We start from the raw sequence: 24,053 nt of genomic DNA on the forward strand, positions 1-24,053 counted from the left end.
CTTCCCCAAGGAGAATGCAGGTGCCTCCCTTCTCTGCGGTGATGAGGTCAAGGGCTCGTCTGTTTTGGAGGACTACCTCAGCTAGAGAGTTTATTTGTTGTTGAAGGGTGGTTAACGAGTTAGCGACCTTATCCATATCATCATTTAGTTGGGCTGATAACTTGTAGTAGGTGGAGGCTGACAATCCCATTGCCCCGGCCCCTGTTCCTATTCCTGTAAGTAGGCCTGCCCCTATAGCTATAGTGGCACCTACCCCCCTTTTTTTCCTGGTAGATCTCATCTGCTCTGGCTGGAGGAGTTTTACCATCTCCTGGGGAGTCCATATACTGATGCTGGGGGTCAAGAAGACTTCACTGCAAATCCCCGTCCAGTTTCTGGGGAGGCACTTATATGCCTCCCGTCTACACAGGATATACCTGGTTCTGTGCAGATGCCATTGGTATTGGGGATGCTGTGCTGATCGGAGTAGATCTGGGGGTTGAGGGACCCTACTTCATTTTCCTCCAAGGAGGTCTTGTTGGCTACTAAACAAGTGATGTTTATTCCTCCCACACTGAGGAAAACAGTAGTGGCTACTGGGCCCAGGGTCACTGTTTGGTTGGGGAGGATAGGGTTACCGGTACGGTTTTAGTTGTGTGGGACCGGGACCCCATTAGCCCCTTTTCCTTAAAAGGGAGACATACCCAACACGCTGTTGTACCATTGGTGGTATTCTGGTAAGCAGAGTACATGGTCTGTACTATTTGCCGAACCTGCACTGCTGGACTTACCTCACGGAGAACTTCCTGGAAGGCGGTGAGGTAGGCCCCCCTGTAAGTGACCTGCTCCTGGGCCAGGCGGTCAGCTACCATTTTTGCAGTTTCCCTTCTGTACTGGTTGAACTCTTGCTGAGTCGTTGAGCTTATTTGACGATGGTAGGAGCTCCAGCATGCCTTCCTGCCTGGGGGCCCATATTTTTGGCATTCTGGGCCCTTGCCTCGGACTCCCCAGTATCCGGCTAGTACACCAGTCATGTACAGCTTGCTGTTCCAAGTGCAGATGGACGTAGTCCCAGGTTGTACACAACTTGGCTCTATACCCATAAGGGCAGAGAAGTCTGATCCTGGCAGGTGGTAGGTGGCTACTCCACCCGCCAGTACGACCCACTCCCTGGGGGTGCTACACTTACACACTGGGACTAAGACTTGACTGGGGCCTACAACCAGTCTGGTGCTCAATGGCAAAACATACCAGATATCCAAAGATACAAACAAGGCAAAGATAGGCTAGCCCAAGAGCGGCTTGTTCCTTGGGGTGCCATTCTGGAGGAGTCATGGTTATTAGCCCAATCCCCAGTATTACTGCAAAGCTGCCAATGAGGGTCAGGTATCCCCCAGAACAATGGTCCATTCCTTGGGGTTCCCGTTGGTCGCGGGCGTCCTCCTGAGCCTCAGGGTGGGCAGCCTCGGCGCCAATGAATCTGGACTCCTGTCAGTTCCTTAGTCCTTGGGGTCCACCTCTGCCTTAACTCGGCTGTGATGGACCCAGGGGCGGTCGGGGTAGTTAGTATGACTAGGTGAGGTCCAGTCCACATGGGTTGGAGGGGTTCCTTCTTCCAATCTTTTACCCATACATAGTTTCCTGGCCCGAAGGAGTGCCCTGGCCCCCCCGGGGTTGGGGTCCTTGGCCTAGTCCAGCCTTGGCTATTCTTTCTAGTGCCCTTCCTAGCTGCTGGAGATGCCTAGTCTGATTTAACTCTCCCTGTAACCAGAGCTCTCCTCTGGGTAGGCTAAGGACAGCGGGGGGTCTCCCAAAAACTAGCTTATATGGGGTGTACCCGGAGGGGTTGGGGGCATTCCTAACTCTAAATAGGGCTAACGGCAGGAGGTCCATCCAGGGCAGTCCAGTCTCTTGATGAAATTTTGCCAGAGTCTCCTTAGGTGTCCGGTTCATTCGCTCTACTTTTCCTGAGCTCTGGGGGCGATAAGTGGTATGCAGTTTCCAGGTAATATTTAACAGTTTGGCCACTTGTACAACTTTGGAAACGAAGGCCGGCCCATTATCGCTCCCAAGAGTCAGGGGCAGTCCATATCTAGGGATGATCTCTCTGAGGAGAGCTCGAATAACTTCTCGGCTCTTTTCTGCCCTGGTGGGGAAGGCTTCTACCCAGCCAGAGAAGATGCATACCATTACTAGGAGATATTTTTATCCCTGGCTGGGCTTGACTTCAGTAAAATCTACTTGTAAGTCCTCAAATGGTTGCTCTGCCCTATGCTGTACTCCTGGTTCCTTTTTCAGGTGCCCTGCAGCATTGTTTCAGGCACAGGTTATGCACTGGGCAGATGAGGAAGCACAGAGTTTTGCTAGGTTGGGGAAGTAGAAGTACCTTTTGAGCAGGTTTTCCAATGAGGTCTTACCCGTGTGGGTGAGGCCATGGCACTGTCTCACCAGGTTGCTGGCTTGTCCCTGGGGAATGTATATTCTCCCGTCTGGCAGCCTCCACTCTCCTTTGGGAGATTGTTGGCACCCTGCCTGGTGAGCCCAGCTGTTTTCTTCTGGAGCATAGTATATCTGGACGTCTAGGAGAGGCCCTAACAACAAGGTGGTTACTTCCACGCGGTCTGGGCCAACTGCTGGTTCTTTGGCGGCCTGGTCCGCCCTTTGATTTCCTTGGGTGACCATGGTGTCCAGTTTCTGATGTCCTTTGCAGTGTATGACTGCCACTTTGGTGAGGGCCCATACTGCCTCAAGTAACTGGAGTATTTCCTTTTTATTTTTTATTTCTTTCCCTTTGGCCATCAGCAGCCCCCGTTCACCCCCATGGTATATTGCACCATGGACATGGAGGGTGGCAAAGGCATACTTTGAGTCGGTGTAAATATTGATCCTCTTGCCCTGACCCAGCTCTAAGGCCCTTATTAGCGCCCACAGTTCAGCCCTCTGCGCTGACCACCCGGTCGGTAGGGCTTTGGCCTCTATGACGTCCTGATCATCTACTACTGCATTCCCAGCTACTCTTCTACCTTCAGTCATGTAGCTGCTTCCATCAGTGTAATATTTGGTGTCAGGTCAGGTCAAGGGCTGGTCTCGGAGGTCTGGTCGGCTGGCATGGACCTCCTCCGTCACCTCGAGGCAGTCATGGTCCGGTTCTCTGGGTTCAGCAGGCAAAAAGGTAGCGGGGTTAACTCACCTGACAGTCTTGACATGTACTCTTGGATTTCCGTGGAGGCCCTGGTATTGGGTCAGCCGAGGATTTGAGAGCCATTTGTGTCCTTGCCCAGCAAGGAGGCTATTTACAGCGTGTGGCACATGGAGACTAATTTCTTGCCCTAATGTTAATTTATCAGCCTCTTGCAGGAGGATTACTGCGGCTGCCACCACCCTTAAGCAGGGCGGCCATCCGGCTGCGACATTGTCTAACTGTTTAGACAGGTAGGCCACGGGCTTGTGCCAGGGCCCAACAGGTTGAGTCAGGACCCCTAGGGCAACTTTCTCCTTTTCATGGGTGTATAGATCAAATGGTCGTAAGGGATCCAGCAGTCCTAAAGCAGGGGCACAGCCGAGGCGTTCTTTGATGTCCTGAAAAGCCCTTTCTTCTTCGAGCCCCCATTCTAGAGGTTTTATGTCCGGGCCTTTCAGGGCCTGATAGAGGGGTCTAGCCAGGGCTGCAAATCCTGGAATCCAGATTCAGCAGAACCCCGCTGCTCTGAGGGGTGGGTTGTCCTCTGCCCAGACTTTAGCGTAATCTTTATGCAGCCGGATTTTTAGTTCTGACCTGTCTACCTTCCTAGGCTCTCTTGAATAGAGCCGGTATTCCTCCTCCCGGGGCAAGACTACAGCCAGTAGGCTTGGGACTCCCACCTGTAGGTGTGCCCCTCCGGTGGGCTGAAAAGTGACCCGTGCCCCAAGTTTCATGAGCAGGTCTTGCCCTAGTAGCGGAACAGGACATTCTGGTAGGTAGAGAAATTCATGTCGAATGGCATGCCCTCCTAGTTCTACGGTACGGGCCTGGCAGAACCTTTTGGGGCTGCTGGGTCATCCGGTGGCTCCTATAATTGAGATCTCTCACCCTGACAGAGGTGCTGTGGGGGTGGTTACTACTGAATGTTCAGCTCTCGTATCTACCATGAATGGAAAGCTGCGGCCCCCTACTTTCACTTGGACCATGGGCTCGTGGGGGCCGAGATTTAGTGAGCCTGGTCTCCCTCAGTCTGAGTTTAGCCTGGCCAAACTGAGGATAGATGGGGCCACTTTATCCCCCTCCTGCTTGTGAGGTCTTTTCTTTCGGTTTGGGCACTCCTTCTTCCAATGGCCTCTCTCTTTGCAATAGGCCTTTGGTCGCAGTCCACCCTCCAGTATCTCTCTGGCCCTTCCCTTTTCTTCTCACCTTTCCTGTTTGGTGGTGGGTGCCCGAGGGTGGTGGCCAGGAGAGCTGCTTTCTTCTCCATCCTTTTCCGGTCCTCTCTTTCTGCCACTTCCACTCTGTTATTGTAGACTTTGTTGGTGATCTCTATCAGCTGACTGATGTTTATCCCGGCAAAGCCCTCAAGCTTCTGGAGCTTCTTGCAGATGTCTGAGGCCGACTGAGACATAAAAGTTGTATTGACCATTCGTTGATTGTCTGGACTCTCCAGATCAAAGGGGGTGTAGATACGGTAGGCCTCACATAGTCATTTGAGGAAGTCTCCAGGACACTCATCTGGCCGCTGGGTGATATTGGCCACCTTGGACATGTTGGTGGGGCGTCTGGCTCCGGCACGATCCCATGGAGTAAAGCGTCCCGATACTGAGCCAGGGCCACCCGCCCCCCCCCCCTCCATGTTGTGGTCCCAGTCCAGCTGCGCCTCAGGGGCCACCATCCAGGCCCATTGTGCCAGATCTAGGGTCCCAACAGGTGCTGCTGCCTCAAGGTGGCGGTGGGCCTCCTGGAGAATACTTCGGTGCTCCTCCGTATTGAACAGGGTGAGGAGCAATTGCCAGCAGTCATACCACGTTGGATGGTGGGTCTGCATGATGGACTCCATGAGATTGATCAAGGCCTGGGGTTTCTCCGAGTAGGAGGGGGTATGGTGCTTCCAGTTAAGCAGGTCAGTGGTGGTGAATGGTTGGTAGTAGACCACGGCACGTCCGGGCTGCTCAGTGCCATCGGGTCCTATGTGTGGCAGGGTCTGGGTCTCCATTAGGGGCAATTGGAGCCCTTGATGTTAACGCAGTCTAGCTGCGACCAGGGAAGCAGGAGGAGCTGCTGGAGCCGCGGGGGAGACTGATGGTGGTGGTGTGTCTATATACGGGGCTGGCTCTTGGGCCTTGGGGACATATGGAGGAGGCAGGGGTACTGGTGGCTCCTCTTCTGGGTCCCCCTTAAAAATGGTTGGCCGGTGGGCCTGGGCTACAAGGACTTGGGTCAAGGTGTTTACTCTGGGGTTCCGGGAGCAACAAGTTCGCCCTGCCCTCCACTGGCTGCCCGTGGTCCCAACAGCCTTGGACGTGCGCCTGGCGCACTGTTGGAGCCAGCCAGGCATGTCCTGTGCTAATTCCTGCCAACGGTCTATGTGGATATATTGGTCTGGGTGACCTGGCCTCCCTGTAACTACTAGATGTACTGCCCGGATGATGCCTAAATTCAGGGTCCCTTCGGGGGGCCAGCCTACTCCAAATGTCAGCCATTCTGAGGTACAAAATGTTTCTAATTGACCTGCGTCCATGCTCGGGTCCTGTCCCCTGAACCGTCAAAGTTCCGCAACATGCAGTCTAGAACAGTGGAGGACCCTCCTCCCTTAGTAACTCCTCCCCTGCAGCTGCAACAGAGGAGGGGTAGGGTACTCACCTCGCCTGCCTAGCCTCTCCTCTCCCGAGGACTTGGGTCTGTCTTGGCTAAGGCTGCCCTCATAGAGTTCGGGTTAAACTCCTAGCCGTTACGCTGTATGACAGACCGAGGAACTGCAGGTTAGGGCCCACTCACACTCTGCAGGCTGATGCCGGTGGAGCCACAGACACAGTCACACTCTCTCACTCTCACAACCTATCAGAAGTTACTGCATTCCCTCCCGATTCAGGAACCCTACCTGGGGCCTTCGGCTCATGGGCCTGGTCTTGGGCTCTGGTCCCCGGGGCACTTACCAGGCACCTCTCAGATTCCAGACCAATTTGCTCCCCGACCACCCAGGTCAAGAGCGGTGTTGCGGGCTGACCCTGCAGAGTCCAGAGTGTGGAGGACCCAAAATCACCTGGGCGTGAGCTTCCTCTCCACCACCGGGCCCCACCGGCTGCCCGTGGTCGCCTTCACCAGAGGCAATAGCCTGCTCGCATGAGTCCTTTCCCGGTCATGGAACCAAATGTTACGGGACAAATGACTCAAACGAAGTTCCGGGGTAGCAAAGTGGGATTTATTTACGCATGTGGACCTAGAGGAGGCAGTCTCCAAATTCTGGGCACTGGGGAAAGTCAGAAGCCTGCTTATATAGGCAGGGGGCTGATCACCACTATTGGCGAAAAAATGTGGGGTGGAGCATGGCGGGAGGCGGGAAGCAGGGGCTTACAGAAGCAGAAGGCGGAAGTTAACACTGCGGCTTGTGGCTCGGCAGAACTTTCTTAAAATGGAGTTTAGCTTTCCTGTCACAGAATTAGTTAGATTCAGTGAATATATATGTTACATTATTCTTTCACCGGATTATATATTTTTGAAGCCAAAGTCCTTTCAATTTGCTTAATTTGTTTCAAGTACACCAAAACCTGACTCAGTTGGGGGAAAAGGACCAAGATGACTTAGTGCAAAGTTTTAAATTTTATGATTCTTAAAGTATTGAATTAGTTTCTGACCTAAACTAGAGGTATTGGTGGATATGCTTGAGGTCTTTGTTTTTATGAAAAAATGCTTTTATTACATACCTTTTGCAAAGCCTTCTTCTCAAATATCAACTTTTGTCTCTTGATGTTAAAAGGTATAACCCAAATTAATGATTTAAATTTAATTACAAGTTGAAACTGTTTTCTCTTTGACTTAATTTTAAAAGCAGTCTTGAATGTGGGGCTTGTTTAAACAATCACGTGATACTATTAATAAATAACTAAGTTGCTATTTATCAGATAAGATTGAGTATAGCAAATATTTAGCTTGCCTCTTAAAATTTTCAGTCTGCTTTTCGGTTTCAACAAACTATTCTTCTTATATGAACTACTCAGGAAACTTCTCTCTTTTCATTGCTTTTCCCTAAAACACTTATAAGAGCTGGGACATTTCGAATAAACTAGAACATTTTCCTGTGTTTATGAATACTCATATCAACTGAGTGTTTTGGTTCCCACAATCCTCAAGGATCAAGGACAATTTATTTATTATTATGCTGTATTGGTAGTTTAACTATTACTTTTAACAGTGGAGTTCAGTGAACATTTATTGAGGAGTGCCTACTTCTCAGTACTCGGGCTAAAGGGAAGAGTAAGCCCTGGCCCATGCCCCCAAAAGCTGGTAGTTGGTGACACAATCTCATAAGATTTACTTCATCTGAATAACACTGGGGTTCAAGGGATATAAGGAACCATTCCACGTGTGGGAAACGTAACCCAGCTCCCACTCGGAAAAGCCAGTGGGAGCGAGGTCCAGCACACAGGACCCACACCCATGGACAGGTTCTCCTGTGGGGAATCAGGCCTGTGTTGTACCTAGGCTGCTATGAGACTTGCTTTTGCTAAAATTCCCTCACCCTGGATTGAGGCAGCAAATGTTTACTGAGTATCTTTAACTTCTTAAAGTCTATGCTAAACCTCCCAAGTATGGAGTGTAACCAGTTCAACCACTTTCCCCCTTGATCTGTAACATCCTTCTCTTTGAAGCAATTAGCAACATTCTTTACTTTGTTATCTGTAAAAGGTAATCACCTGCAGCAAACCTGTGCATAGTAAATGAGGACCATCCTCAAAGTAATCTGCCCAGAAAAGCAATAAAAGCCTGTCCAGGCAGGGGTCAGGCTCTCTCTCTGGCCCTCTCGCCCTCTCTCTCACTTAGAGAGTGGTTGTGCCATCCTTCTTCTCCATGGGATTTCTATAGTCCGTGTGAATTTGTCCATTGCAGCCACAACACATGGATCCCGTGGGCTGGGATCCATATCAAAGGAACATTTGAAAGCTACTGTACTGGAAATTTTGAAGAAGTGTTTAGAAAATATTTAAAAATACTTGCTTAGCCAGAAAAAAAAAATTGATATAGAAAGCCTTTTTTTTTTTTTTAAAAGAATGATTGTCTTATTTTATAATATGCTCTTTTAGAAAAAAACATTTCTGATAGTTTTGGTGTTTTATACATTTCTAACTTTTTACCTGAAGCATTTCTTTAGTCTTTTGAAAAATGTCCTTCATAGTATTAACCTTCAAGCTATCAAAGCAAACTTTTGTAAAAGGAATTGATTATCTTTGTGCTAGCTAGCAATTCTGTAAGGCTGTAAAGTGTGGTAAACTTATTTTATTTTTTTACGTACTCTAGCAAGTATTTTGTAGTATAGTTATGTAGTTGAGGGTGGTGCACTTTGATACATATAAAGTTAGTATTTTCTTTTTTTTAAATAATATATTTTATTGATTATGCTATTAGTTGTCCCATTTTCCCCCCCTCTATTCCCCTCTGCCCTGCACACCCCCTCCCACCTACATTCCCCCCCTTTAGTTCATGTCCATGGGTCATACTTATAAGTTCTTTGGCTTGTATATTTCCTATACTATTCTTAACCTCCCCCTGTCTATTTTCTACCTACCATTTATGCTACTTATTCTCTGTACCTTTTCCCCCTCTCTCCCCCTCCCACTCCCCTACTGATAACTCTCCATGTGATCTCCCATTTCTGTGATTCTTTCCTGTTCTAGTTGTTTGCTTAGTTTGCTTTTGTTTTTGTTTTAGGTGTGGTTGTTAATAACTGTGAGTTTGCTGTCATTTTTACTGTTCCTATTTTTTATCTTCTTTTTCTTAGACAAATCCCTTTAACATTTCATATAATAAGGGCTTGGTGATGATGAACTCCTTTAATGTGACCTTATCTGGGAAGCACTTTATTTGCCCTTTCATTCTAAATGATAGCTTTGCTGGATAGAGCAATCTTGGATGTAGGTCCTTGCCTTTCATGACTTTGAATACTTGCCAGCCCCTTCTTGCCTGGAAGGTTTCTTTTGACAAATCAGCTGACAGTCTTATGGGAACTCCTTTGTAGGTAACTGTGTCCTTTTCTCTTGCTGCTTCTAAGATTCTCTCCTTCTGCTGAATCTTGGGTAATGTAATTATGATGTGCCTTGGTGTGTTCCTCCTTGGGTCCAGCTTCTTTGGGACTCTCTGAGCTTCCTGGACTTCCTGGAAGTCTATTTCCTTTGCCAGATTGGGGAAGTTCTCCTTCATTATTTGTTCAAGTAAGTTTTCAATTTGTTGCTCTTCCTCTTCTCCTTCTGGTACCCCTATGATTAGGATGTTGGAACGTTTCAAGATGTCCTGGAGGTTCCTAAGCCTCTCCTCATTTTTTTGAATTCTTGTTTATTCATTCTTTTCTGGTTAGATGTTTCTTTCTTCCTTCTGGTCCACACCATTGATTTTAGTCCCAGTTTCCTTCCCGTCACTGCTGGTTCCCTGTACATTTTCCTTTATTTCACTCAGTGTAGTCTTCATTTTTTCATCTACTTTGTGACCAAATTCAACCAATTCTGTGAGCTTCCTGATTACCAGTGTTTTAAACTGTGCATCTGATAGGTTGGCTATCTCTTCGTGGCTTAGTAGCTTTGATCTGTTCTTTCATTTGGGCCTTTTTTTTTTTTTTTTTTTTTTGTCTCTTGGTGCCTGAGCCACGAAAGGTTAAGTGCCTAAGGCAGGTTCTGCTGAAAGGACTGATGCGCCCGACTGTCTCAGAATGTGCAGGTAAAAATGCTGGAAGAACTTGTCCCCGTGTAAAAAGTCTACCCGCATCCACACAACTGTGGTTCCTTGGAAGAAAGTACATTCTCGGTGGAAGGGATTACTGCTCTTTTCTTTCCAAGTTTTCCACCTTCCACATTCCTTCCCTCCAGCCCGTGGCATGCACTGACGTCATGAATTTAGTATTTTCAAGTAAGCAATTACTGTCAACTACCACCAGATTGTCGTATTTTTTTAAATATTTTTAAATTTATTTTTAGAGAGAGGGGAAGGGAGGGAGAAAGAGAGGGAGAGAAACATCAGTGTGTGGTTGCCTCTTACACACCCCCCACCGGGGACCTGGCCTGCAGCCCAGGCATGTGCCCTGACTGGGAATAGAACCAGAGGCCCTTTGGTTTACAGGCTTGCACTAAATCCACTGAGCCACACCAGCCAGGGCAGATTGTAGTAGTTTTACAAATATTTTAAAATGTATTAAAGTATGTGTTAAAATGAAGAATGTTAATAAAAATATTTTATCTATCAGCAATTTTCTCATTTTTTTAACATATCTATAATGAAAATATATGAAGATAAAACACAATTACCCAAATACACTGTTTTATGCTTTATTCATAGGCACCATAGATGTTGGTGTGTTTTTAAACTATAGATGTCATATTTTTCATATAATGAGAATTTTAAAGAACAATTCAGTCCTTTTGTTTAAAAATGAATGTTTTACCAGTGTCAGAAGCTGAAAAATACCAATGTAAATTATACATGATAAGAGTTAGATGCATAACTATAGTATTGAGTTTTCTTTAAAATATTTTTCAACTTCAAAGTAATTTCATATAACTCAAATGCAATAGAATAGTTTTTTAGATTCTAAAGATACCTAAAGATTAAGTGCCTCATATGAGAAAAATTACAAGTATCCATTTTTTTTGTTTAAACTGTCTTTCAAAATAGAGTCCAAATCTATTTTTTTTTCCAGTGATTAAAATGTAAGATTAGCTTTGGTTAGGTAAGTGGATTAAGGCATCCAATTGCCTTAAAAAATAAACCTCAAAAATATAAAGTGGAAAAGAATATCAGGTCAGGAATCTTAAATAGACTGGAATCTTGTTTAGGTTAAAAAAAAAAAAAAAAAAAAAAGAAACATTGCTCCACTGGGTGAACAATAAATTGCTTTTGAGAGTTTGAATTTTGATGTATTTGTGCTGTTACTAATACCTACCCTAGGATTTTGTTTAGCTCAAGAGAATGGAAAACAGTTCAAAACTTCGAGTTTTCCCAGTTGAGCTTTATTCAAGGAATACCAAACTTGCTAAATCCAAGCAGTGTGCTGCCCATAGATCATACAGATTCAAGGTTAATAATTGCTTTGTGCCTTATCATCTGACCTGACACATTCCTCACAAGAAGATCATGTGTTGTGGTAGGAGAACTTCAAAGAGTTTGATAGGAACCTAAGTAACTGTTGAGTATAAGTAAAGAATTCAAGTTTTCTTATTGCTTTTTAGAGGAGTATTATGCTCTTTGAAGAAGTAGACTTAGCAATCAAAACCTAAACCTTTAAATCATTGTCCAAGCCCCATTAATCTCTGAACTGGTAAAGGGCACTAAATTATTGTTCAGCCATAACATTTCTTCAAAGATGGAACAGTTTTATAGCAACTGTTTGGTATACCATCCATAATCATTGGAAGGCTTTTCGCTTCTGCCCATACAAAACCCACTTAGGTGGGTTGTGTGTTCTTAAAGAGAGACAATTTGTTTAAAAAAATTATATACTATATAATACATATGGAAGAAATGTGACTACTATATTATATGTATATAATTTTCTTCTATACACACACACACACATATATGGAGCTTGTAATAGAAAATTCCAAGTGGGGTTGCAACCGTAGCTCTTTTTTTACCTCTAGAAATCTCCAGTCAGAGTTTCATACATGTTCCCCAGCTTCTAATGTTGCTCTTACCCCACCTACCATCTGCCAACCTTTAAGTTCTCCTGGCTTACATATGATTTGTTCCATCAATCCAAGGTTAGACATAAAGAAGGTAGGCAATCAAAGGGGAAACATAAAAGCTTAGATATTAATTCATAAAACACAAATTTATTCTAATGACAATAACAATTTTACTAACAAAATTTTTCTGGTCTTATCTCAATAGGTCACAACCATATTTATTACCTTTTAACATATGACTTAATCTATCCATTCCTATTGCCAAAGAAATAGTTTTTCTGCATATTCAAAAGCATTTCCTTCATGTTGAACCCATTGCTAAAGTTTGGGGTTGGGGGTTTGTTTGTTTGTATGTTTGTTTGTTTGTTTAATAGTCTGAAGGATCCTTCTTGCACTGGGTTCATTAGCAGCAGCCATCATTGGGTTCAAGTTGGGCTGAGCAGGAAAATCTTAGTCTGTCTGTGGTTGCTAATTCCTTCTATGCCTCCTAAAGGATCGGTTTACCCTCTTCTAGCTTCCTAGAAAACCCATACAATCTGAAATGGAATTCTGACAAGAGTCAGGAGGCACTTGAATTAAGTCTCCTGGGAAGTCAGAATCAAGACAGGTTAGATGAGCATGAGCCCTGGAATTTTAAGGTCAATAAACTGGAAGTGAATGTCAAGTATGAGCTGAGAAGGACGATCTTGATAGTGAATAAAGGAATCACGCAGTGAGCAGTAAAGAAAGGTACTATACTACCTAACAAAGGTGTCTAAAATCTTTCGTGAGGCTGAGCTGTACTTCTACTTTCTTTGTATCTGTGGGATTCCCCTGTATTCTCCTATTTCTTTCACTCTATTTCTTTCACAAACCAGTTTAAGTGTGTTACTGTCCCAAGCTGTCAAATGTCACTAAGTTGTAGTTTAATCCCATTTGTAATGTTTAAAGTCTCAGAATTCTAGGTTCCTAAAGTAATTCAGGAACTTTGAATTACATGATGGTAACATAATAAAGAATGTTGATCTCAGATCAACTTCCATTCTATATTGTTAATGTATGGAAGTTGTCTAGAGTGTACCAAAAATATTTATCACAGTATTATTATTTTTTATCCAACATTAGGGGAAAGATTGCCTTGTACATCCATAAAATGGAATGATTTCAATGGCTGCAAAGTATAGGAAGTTTTTAGTAGGAAAATTGTCATGCTATGTTAGGGAAAAAAACAAAATCAACTTATATATAAAATAAGATGGGAACCATATAAAAATGTGTAGAAAAATATGGTATATAGCACTAGTTGCCTTTGGCTAATAGGATTGTGATACATTTTTTCTGCTTTTTGTAACTTGGTGAACTTTACAAATTACCCCCTCCTAAAAAAAAAAAAAAAGGAAATAAATTCACCTCCCAAATGTGCACTTAATCCCAAGTAAATCAGATCCATACCCCATTAGAATCAAACATTTTTAAAAAACCAGTTGAGCTTTGTGGTGGAGGAATGTTTTTCAAATATTTCCTCCCATTTTGAAGATATACTTGTGGCCTGTAAGCTGAGTGTGGTGATTGAAAGCTGTAAACTTTAGCAACATCTTTAAGATCAGCAAACCAGCTAATAACTCTTAATACATTGCTTAGCACATATAGTAAGCACTCAATTTATGTTGAGTTGTTGAAGGTATAAATGTAGCGCATCACTTTTTATGAATGATAAAGATACATGGTTATGTGAACCTTTGCTAACTTGAATGTACAGGACATATGAATATCCTAGGGATCTTTTTAAAATACAGGTTCTAATTGAGTAGGTCTGGAGTGGGGCCTGAGATTCTGCCTTTCTTCACTTTCCTAGGCGATGACAATGCTGTTTTGGGGACACTTTGAGTTGCAAAGACTAAATCCTATTTATCTAAGTAAAAATATATGCAGTGATTACCCCAAAATGGAAATCTAACTTGAGGAATACTGTGGTAACTAAATAATGTTATGGAACAGTACTACAAAATGGGAAAATAGTTTTAATGTTGTACCCTCAATCTTTAGTTTTTAGGTAAAGCTACCAGATATACTTGAGTATAACCATGCTATATTTCATAACTTAAAATCATTTTTCAAAGACTTAACTGTTTGGAATGGCAAAGCCCATAACTTTATAGTTCGGTTTATATTAAGTTGTAGTCATGGTATTTGGGGGAGAAGCCAGAACATTAAAATTGATTTTTAAATAAGTACAGTTATATGCAGATGCACAACATGAGAAAATGGTGTCAATTTTGAGTAAAAGTTGAACACTTTTAGGGTTTTTTTCTTACATCGTACTTGAATTTTTCTGGGCATATTATTAGATTAGGCAATACTAAAGTTAATTGCTTTCTAATGGAAGTCTAAGAAACCTACTAGAAAATTCCAAGTGGAATCCTATTAAAACATGCCTGAATGAGATTTAAAACTTAGCCTTCGTACAAAGGAAATCTTGCTATTGTATCCAGTAAAATTTCCTCAAGCAACTTCTGTACCTCTTTATTTAATCCTTATCAAATAATTCCATTGAAGTCTCACCCTACAAAAACTTCTTTTTCTGTAGACTTCATCATTTTAGGGACACTGTTTTGGAATTACAGTCATCACTTTGTCACTACATTGCAAAAAAAAGATTTAATTTAAGATTATAATTGTTGCTCAAACCTGTTTTCTTGCTCTAGTGATTTTTTTTCAGTATTAATATTACTCTTAGCAATAAATGTCAATTAAATTTTTAAGCCTAAGGAAATGGCATGAATTTGGGATGATTTACTTTTTGCCATGTTTTTATATCACTGTTGTTCCCTCTCTTATTTTTACTTTTCAGAATAAATTAGATCTATAAAAGGTTTAAAGGGCTTTTATATATTGGAGAATCACAAAGTTTAGGTAGGTAGAGGAGAGATTAATCCATGGAATGCCAAAGCAACTGTTCGATTTAGCAGACTAGTCAAACTGTCGGATGTCGTATAGATGTTGTGTAAAACTAAAAGAGATTGACTTTTATCATGCAGTCATTAGGGTTGTGTTTAACTTTTATTTGGCCTGAACCTGGAAGTGCTATTTGGTTTTTTTTTCCTGCTAAGTAGATATTAAATTTCATCAAAAGTTTAATCTTTTTCTTTGGTTCATTCACTTCTTAGGCTGTTTCTCAGAATGAGTTATTTGGTGATTGATCATGAAATGAAAGGCTTCTGTACTTGAAACATAGAGTCTTTAATACAATTATAGTTGACCCTTCAATAACACATGCATGGGTTAGGGGCACCAACACTCCCTCCTTCCCGCTCCCCACACCACACAGTAAAAAATCATGTATAATTTTTGACTCTCCCAAAACTTTACTAATAGCCTACTGTTGACCAAAAGCCTTACCAATAATATAAATACTTGATTAACATAATTATATGTATTATATACTGTATTCTTACAATAAAGTAAGCTAGGGAAAATATTTTAAGAAAATTATGTTTCATCTGCTAGTTTTTTTAAATTGTTACAAATCTCCAGAAAATTTTACAATATATGGATTGAAAAAAATCTGTGTGTAACTGGACCCAGGCAGTACAGACCAGTGTTGTTCCAAGGTCAACTGTATGTTGTTTTGAACAACATATTAAAACTTGCAAATCATGAAAAATGAAAAAGGTAAAAGCTTCCTTCATTTCCCATTACAGATACAAGGTATAGTTGAATGGTTGGGCACCTCGTATAAGTTTCTCTCACTTAGCAAGGCATGGACTTTATTCTCAAGGAGACCCAGTTACCTTCATTCAGTTTTCATGGTCAAGGCCAGCCAGGTGTCTACAAATGCACGTGATTTTTCACAATGGGGACTGAGTGTGTATGTACAGAGCTATATGAGCTACTTGAAGAAACTCACTAACCTCACCAATGTACAAATTGTTTTTGAGGTAAACCAGAGAGCATTTATAAAATACTCTGGTCTCAAGAAAAATAAAAGTGTCTCTTTCCACACAAAGGTACTAATACTAAAATAATTGAAAGAAAATAGATGAAAATTAAACTCAGATCATGGAATTGAAAAGTTAAAGCATCTATTTATTTTGAGAGTTGTGATAGTACTAAGTGAGCTAAATAATGTTACTCTAAAATTATTGGTGTACATTGGATAATGTACTGTCTTATTATTGTAGGTACTGACATTTCCCATATATGACAAAACCTGAAATTTAGTTGTAACACAATTGTTTATAACATCCAATGAAATTGTTCTCTCTGTGCGTGTGTTAATGTGATCATTGTTGTTTCATCCACACACAGGCTGGGCTCCACAGTCAAACCAATGAGTCCATGTTCCTAGAGGATGGAATGCAGGTACAGGCCTGGGCTTTGTGAGGAATTCTCCACTTTAAAAAAATGTATCATACAAAAAGCTTATGGATTGGGAATTTGAAATAATAAAACAAACTGGTCCTTCACCACAGATGGTTTGAGAAATGCAGGTCTTGAACAGTATTATTTTTGAATGAATGAATGGATGAGTGAATGAATGAATGAAAAGGTGCCTGTGATTGGTTAAAAACATGTCCTCATATTAAAGTTTATATATTGTGATGACTGTTTACTTGTTCAGTATTCGTTATCTGTAATAAGGTGAATGAGAATTAGGTTAGGAGTCAGTCAGCCTTTCTCAGCCTTTAAAATTTCCTCATTCTAGTTCAGATGAAAAACTGTATGGGTAAAGTTTTTGTAAAGTTGGGTTTTACAAATGTGAAGTTTCATTGTTACTAACAACCATTCTTTATTCTTTCTAAAATCTAGCGTCACGGCTCTTCTCTATAAAATATGAATTATAAAAAACTAAAGAATATTGGCTAAGAATGTATACCACAGGAAGAGAATATTGCCATTAAGTAAAAGGTGCTCTGACTAACCCCAACTTTCTCCTGGCTAACACTTTGTACATCTATACGTTGGCCACATTTAACACAACAATGATAAGAAATCCTCAAAATCTTGAAATGCCTTCTGAACTACCAGGCAGATAATAAATTACTTGATATCATTTTCAAGTGTATTGCATAGTATTTTAACTTATACAATAAATTAAATTGCCCTGGCTGGTGTAGATCAATGGATTGAGTGCCAGCCTGCAATCCAAAGGGTCACCGGTTTGATTCCCAGTTAGAGCACGTGCCTAGGTTGCAGGCCAGGTCCCCAGGAGGGGGTGCAGAAGAGGCAGCCACACATTGATTTCTCTCTCCCTTTCATTCTCCCTCCTTTTCCCTCTGTTAATAAATAAATAAAATCTTTTTAAAAATAAATTAAATAAACAAATTATTCAATATGGCCATATGGTACCTGCCTATTAACCAGGCAATATTATTAACCAAATAATCCTACTTTCCAGTCATGGCTGCAAAAGTTTATTAAGTGCTTATATGGTGAGGTTTTCTCCAAAATTACCTATCAGAAAAGAAGGTACTTTATATGAGGGTTTTCTCTCTCTTAATCACATAGCTTTGACAGCAAAGGACTGCCTTGAGAAAACATTAGCATGGAAATTACCTCACTCAATGTTAGTTTTAACTGGTTGTGGAGATCACCTGAGAGATTCCCTAGAAAAGGTAGCCAAAAAATTTAATATGAATATAAACACTTGTTCCTTTTTTAAAAAAGATTTTATTTATTTATTTTTAGAGAGAGGGGAAAGGAGGGAGAAAGAGAGGGAGAAAAACATCAATCAATTGCCTCTTGCCTGCCCCCAACTGGGGACCCAGCCCACAACACCAATCAGGGCAATGATTTACTCTTCACAATCACCAAGGTAGATATGTTTTGAAGGTCACCTTAAAAAAACGATACCAATGTAATCATTGGTCTAAAGGTCAACAGTGAATACCTATAAAGTGCAATAGATGAACTGTTATGCAAATGAATAACTCCCAGAGTCATCTCTCATGGACTGAATTGTGTCCCTCCGTCCCGCCCCAATTCATATGTTGAAGCCTTCACACCTATGTGACTGTGTTTGGAGGTGGAGCCTTAAAAGAGGTTAAGGTTAATTAAGGTTACATGAGATCATAAGGGTGAGGGTCTAATCCAATATGATTACTGTTCTTTTAAGAAAAGAGATGACAGGGATGCATGCACTCAGAGAAAACCACCATGGGAGGGTCCAGAAAGAAGGTGGCCATCCACAAGCAAGGAGAGCAGCCTCAGGGAAAACCAAACCTGCCAGCACCTTGATCTTAGACTTCCAGCCTATAGAACTGTGAGAAAACAAATTTCTGTTGTTTAAGCCACCCAGTCTATGGTGTTTAGCTATGGCAGTTCAAGCAGACTAATACAGCATCTTATATGCTGGTTCAAATTGTGGAATTTCCCAAACGAGTTAGATGGAAGTTCAGATGATGCACCCTGGAAACTTGCTAGGTGATTCAAAGTGGCCCTGGTCAGGAGGAAGAAGCCCCTGGCAAAGATGTCTGTGAAGAGTTTGATTGAAATTGTTTCATGAGCTTCCAGCCAAGATGGAGGCGTAGGTAGACACACTGCACCTCCTCGCACAACCAAAAGAAGGACAACAATTTAAAAACAAAAAACAACCAGAACTGACAGAAAATCAAACCGCATGGAAGTCCAACAGCCAAAGAGATAAAGAAGAAACATTTATCCAGACCAGTAGGAGGGGCGGAGATGGGCAGCCGGGGCGGAGAAGACTCCTTGGCTGGTGGACCCGGAGAGGTGGCAGATTGTGGAACAAACGAATGGGGCAGGCAGTGTGGCAGCTGGCAGACCCCGCGGCCCCATATTCGCGCATAGATAAACTGGGACGAATGGCAGGGGAGCGAAGCAGAACTCGCAACCCAGGTCTCCAGCGCTGGGAAATAAAGCCTCAAACCTCTGACTGAAAACACCTGTGGGGGTTGGGGCGGCAGCAGGAGAAACTCCCAGCCTCACAGGAGAGTTCGTTGGAGAGACCCACAGGGGCCTAGAACATACACAAACCCACCCACGCAGGAATCAGCACCACAGGGTCCCAATGTGATTGTGGGTAGCAGAGGGAGTGACTGAAAACTGGCAGAGAGTGTAGCAGGCGGCCATTGCTCCCTCTCAGCCCCTCCCCCATGTACAGCGTCAGAGTGAACACCTAAGGCTCCACCCCTTTCGTAACAGGCATGCCAAGACAAAAAAAAAAAAAAAAAAAAATGGCCCAAATGAAAGAACAGATCAAAGCTCCAGAAATAATACAAGTAAGTGACGAAGAGACAGCCAACACATCAGATGCACAGTTCAAAACACTGGTAATCAGGATGCTCACAGAATTGGTTGAATTTGGTTGGAAATTAGATGAAAAAATGAAGGCTATGCCTGCTAACAGAAACAAAGGAAAATGTACAGGGAACCAATAATGATGCGAAGGAAACTGGGACTCAAATCAACGGTGTGGGCCAGAAGGAAGAAAGAAACATCCAACCAGAATAGAATGAAAAACAAGAATTCAGAAAAATGAGGAGAGGCTTAGGAACCTCCAGGACATCTTGAAACGTTCCAACATCCGAATTATAGGGGTGCCAGAAGGAGAAGAGGAAGAACAAAAAATTGAAAACTTATTTGAACAAATAATGAAGGAGAACTTCCCTCATCTGGCAAAGGAAATAGACTTCCAGGAAGTCCAGGAAGTTCAGAGAGTCCCAAAGAAGCTGGACCCAAGGAGGAACACACCAAGGCACATCATAATTACATTACCCAAGATTCAGCAGAAGGAGAGAATCTTAGAAGCAGCAAGAGAAAAGGACACAGTTACCTACAAAGGACTTCCCATAAGACTGTCAGCTGATTTCTCAAAAGAGACCTTCCAGGCAAGAAGGGGCTGGCAAGAAGTATTACAAGTCATGAAAGGCAAGGACCTGCATCCAAGATTGCTCTATCCAGGAAAGCTATCATTGAGAATGGAAGGGCAGATGAAGTGCTTCCCAGATAAGGTCAAGTTAAAGGAGTTCATCATCACCAAGCCCTTATTATATGAAATGTTCAAGGGACTTATCTAAGAAAAAGAAGATAAAAAACATGAACAGTAAAGATGACAGCAAACTCACAGTTATTAACAACCACACCTAAAACAAAAACAAAAGCAAACTAAGCAAACAACTAGAACAGGAACAGAACCACAGAAATAGAGATCACATGGAGGGTTATCAACAGGGGAATGGGAGGGAGAGAGAGGGGGGAAGGTACAGAGAATAAGTAGCATAAATGATAGGTAGAAAATAGACGGGGGGGGGGTAAGAATAGTATGGGAAATGTACAAGCCAAAGAACTTGTAAGTATGACTCATGGACATGAACTATAGGGGGGGGAATGTGGGAGGGAGGGTGTGGGCAGGATGGAGTGGAATGAAGGGGGGGAAATGGGACAACTGTAATAGTATAATCAATAAATATATTTTTAAAAAAGATTGTTGAATAAAATAAGCATTAAAAATAATGTTTTAAAAATAATTTTTAATGTTAAATGTTAACTATTTCTTCTATATCCTTTTATTTATTTGCATGTGAAAAAACTATCTTTCGATGAGCTTTTATTGGGGAAAATGGGAAATTACCTTGCAATTAGGATTTGTGCAAATACTTTTTTTTCATATGGGAATTAAGTATATAGCCCTCCCTAAATATGAAAAAATGCCATGATATTATTAGTATAAATGATTAGTCAAATTAACTTGGAATGAAATCACACTGTTATCTATTAGCATTCACTTTATTAAAGTGAGTTTCAAACAAATGCTGTTTGGATAAGTTTAGTGAAGGTTGATCCTATAGGTGTATAGTATAAGTAACTATTTGTTTAAAATGATACAGTACCCCATGCCCTTTCTCCCATGCCCTGACATTGGTGGCCATTGTTTTCTGGTTTATAGAAAATGCTGGTATCCACTGAGTATAAATGCAGATGTCCAGTGATGTCTTCCGATTTCTTTTGCTTTTTGTTGTTCTTTTTCTCTTCAGAAACCATGGGCGTATTTCTCATCCTGATAAGTTAACAGGTGGTCCCAAATTATGCATTTTCTTGAAATGTTTATGCAGTAAAAAAGAACAGTCTGTTCCCAAGTTCCTCAGTAAAGATATCTCATTACTGAGGAAGAAACTTTACTTTGAACTAGGACTCACTCCAAGGCAGAGATACATGAGGCAGTAATTATAAAACAGGGAACACTTAAACACAAGTTTTCTAGGCTAGTTCTCTCTATGACAAACTGACAAAATGCATACATACGTCCTTTTCTTCAAAGTATCCCTGCCAGGGAAATTCCTACCAAAATCAGAAGCAATTGCACCAATCTAAAGAGCTTTTCCTGTGAAGAGGTGAAACCTCATGAACCACAAGATGTAAATATAAATAGGAATATTATTATTGCCTTGTATTAAAATAAACATGAGGCAATACATCAAAATAGGTAATAGGCATGAATTTTGGTAAAAGTGGGGATTTTTAAGTGCCTGTATGTTTCATACAAATGAATTAAGGTATATCCCAATTCCACCTAGTCCAAAGAATATAATGCTCACATAAAGGAAATTATTCATGTGAATAAGCATCAAGGGCCTAAAAGAGGTTGAACTACAGTGTGCCCACAACGCTGGCAGTATTTTTCCGGGAGATTCAGGAATAACTACCATCAGTAGTGATGGGCGTTGTATTCCTGCAGCGCCTAGTGTCGTGCTGTGTGCACAATAGATACTGGTAAGTGCAGTTAAACCAGGAAGTGTCTTGTCAAGGTAGTTCTGGAAAGCTGGACCAGGGTGGGTACTGGGAACTTTTTTTCATAACCTTACTTTTTATCACACGGGTATTTCTGTAGTGCACACACAAGAATGTGAAATGTACAGACTTACAGGCATCTATGAGAAAATCGACCAGTATATTAAATTGAATAAAATGTACGCTGCTGGGAAAATGATCCTGGAGTACTTATCGATGGCATGGGTGTCGATCCTGAGGCTCACGTAGCTGCTCCTCCGACCCTTCCCCTGTGGGGAGCTCCTCTCAGAGGCCAGCGTGAGCTGTACCATCATCCTGTCTGGCTTCTCGCCATTCTCTGGCATGTAGTTACCCAGGTCATTCACTTCTACGTTGCCGTAGCTGCCTTCCAGCATGACAGCTCGTGGCTGAGGCAATCCACAGGTGCAGGGAAACTGTGAACACAGCAAACACATGTTGGGATGCAGGCTCACCTTCATCTCTCAGAAGCCCTTCAGTCACTACATGGTGGAGGGGATGGCCTTTTACTAGTTTCTTTTATTCTCAGATGGGGTGGGGATGGGAAAATAATGGTGGTGGCACTGTAAACATTCTAATAGAGCAGTTCTTGTTTTTTGTTTAATGTCTGCAAATCAACTCTTAGGAAACTTCACGTCAAACCAGAGACCAAGAAGAATGTTCTTGATCAGAGTATCACCCTGTTCTACACAAGATCACTGATAGGAGCCCTGATAAAAATGTTTACAGATAAGATATTGGGAGACAAAGGGGTAGGGGAGGGGGAATTTGAAAGGCATGGCATTGTGGCAATAGTTTGCTACCATATGGTTAGAGATTTCTACAGACAGGAGAAGAAAGGCAAATCAGGTGGAAGGGAAAATAATCTGGAAAATGATGGGAGATTTTTGAGATCACATATGAATAAAAATTTACTAAAATGGAGTATGTGTTTGCCTGGAAGCTGCTTTTATTATTACACTTCTATGTTCATAAATAATTTGTTCTACCATGTGGAACTGTTATTTACTTTTATCACTGTGAACAACACAAGACTAAAGGGACCAATGTCTTAGTTAACTTGGCCTAGCAGCTCCTGGTATACAGTAGGTGCTAAGTAAATATTTGAATGAACGAGAGATGTAGCCCAGAGTAAATTTCACACTGCCTCAACATATTGTTTTGTTTGCCCTTCACACCAAGCCCATAAAGTAGGGGGAGGAGGGTGTGTCACTACCCCATTTTACAGAATACACTTGACCTGCTCAAGGTCCAGAGCCAGATCAGGCTGCATCCCCGAGTGGACACTTTAGGTCATAGTAAAGTCACCTTCTCCTGCAGCTTCTGTTCCTTCCGCTCCTGCACTGTGGTCAGGTAGTTGACAGCTGCGTACTCCAGCACTGAGAGGAACACGAACACAAAGCTGACCCAGAGGTAGATGTCCACCGCCTTGATGTAGGAGACACGGGGCATGGAGGCATTCACACCTGTGATGATGGTGGACATGGTCAGCACCGTGGTGATACCTACAAAGACAGTGAGAAATAAGCACCTATTGTCTTTCACCAAGCACACCAGATTTCATGTCTCTCCTCTTTGTCTCTCCTGCTCCTTCGGCCTACAGTGTCTCCATCCCTGCCCCTCTGTTTAGCAAACACCTACTCCTCTTTCAAGATTTAGCTTTTATGAAGCCTCTCCTGTTCCTCCACCTGTCAAGATCAGTCTTTCCCCCTTTGTATACCTGTGTGTTCAGCATCACACATGTATCACCTTCTCCTTTTGCTGAGAGCCCCAGACATTTTGGCAGCAAAACATTTATTTCCATTCAATTGTTAAAGATTACATATATGAGCAGGTATATATATATGTATATGTATATATATATATATAATATATGTTTCTTATAACTACTTCTCTAAAAAAGGGAAAAAGTACACAAGGTTTATTTTATTATTTGTGTCCTTGTTGCTGTCTTCTAGTCTTGCAGTCCCAGTCCTGTATCATCAACTGTCAGGGCGCCTCTGGTGGCCACTCGCCCCCCACCTGCTGGACCTGCTGCCTATTCAGTAATGTCCATTTTATCAAGGATGATGATGGTAACATCACTGATAAAAGATAAGTGTTTAAAATTAGAATGTGTGTGTGTGTGTGTATATATATATATATTTTTTTTTTTTTTGTCATAGTAACCATTTAAGCTACAGAACTATTAATGGACAGGTCATTTGTTTGTGGAAATTTACCCAGAATTTCAAATTAAGCTCAGAACATTTGCTTGGCAAACAACAAATCACAGAGGATTGGGGTCATCTTAAGGGCCAGCTGCAATCTGGTTTCACTAAAACCTGGTGGGTCACCCTCTCCCCGAACCGTCTCAGCAATGGTAGCATGTGATTGGGTGGGTGCAATATTTAAAATGGGAGAAAGAGTTGCTGGCAAACAGCTATCGATGGAATGCTCTTTGAATAGGTTCTCAGACTTGAATACACATAAGAATT

General features: G+C 42.2%; 2 protein-coding genes across 9 annotated transcripts in view; one reads left to right on the forward strand and one right to left on the reverse strand.

The window, feature by feature from the left end:
- PM20D2 (peptidase M20 domain containing 2) overlaps window positions 1-23,626 on the forward strand; it is a 47,197-nt gene extending 23,571 nt beyond the window's left edge. The window contains exons 7-8 of one of the 2 annotated variants that reach the window (XM_045188572.3): window positions 16,117-16,170; window positions 23,535-23,626. In XM_045188572.3, the coding sequence (XP_045044507.2) occupies window positions 16,117-16,142 (26 nt within the window). In that variant the 3' untranslated portion in view covers window positions 16,143-16,170; window positions 23,535-23,626. Of the gene's footprint in view, window positions 1-16,116; window positions 19,354-23,534 lie in introns of those variants that run through there. The other variant, XM_045188571.3, reaches the window with a different exon arrangement.
- The window catches only part of GABRR1 (gamma-aminobutyric acid type A receptor subunit rho1), a 34,016-nt gene continuing 31,215 nt past the window's right edge, over window positions 21,253-24,053 (reverse strand). For all 7 annotated transcript variants that reach the window (XM_045188567.2, XM_045188566.2, XM_024552126.3 and 4 more), the window contains exons 8-9: window positions 22,885-23,081; window positions 21,253-21,992 (exon numbers count right to left, since the gene is read on the reverse strand). In XM_045188567.2, coding sequence (XP_045044502.1) covers window positions 21,699-21,992; window positions 22,885-23,081 — 491 coding nt within the window. In that variant the 3' untranslated portion in view covers window positions 21,253-21,698. The remainder of the gene's footprint in view (window positions 21,993-22,884; window positions 23,082-24,053) is intronic.

The sequence above is a fragment of the Desmodus rotundus genome, chromosome 11 (genome assembly GCF_022682495.2).
Source record: "Desmodus rotundus isolate HL8 chromosome 11, HLdesRot8A.1, whole genome shotgun sequence".
Classification (NCBI taxonomy): domain Eukaryota; kingdom Metazoa; phylum Chordata; class Mammalia; order Chiroptera; family Phyllostomidae; genus Desmodus; species Desmodus rotundus.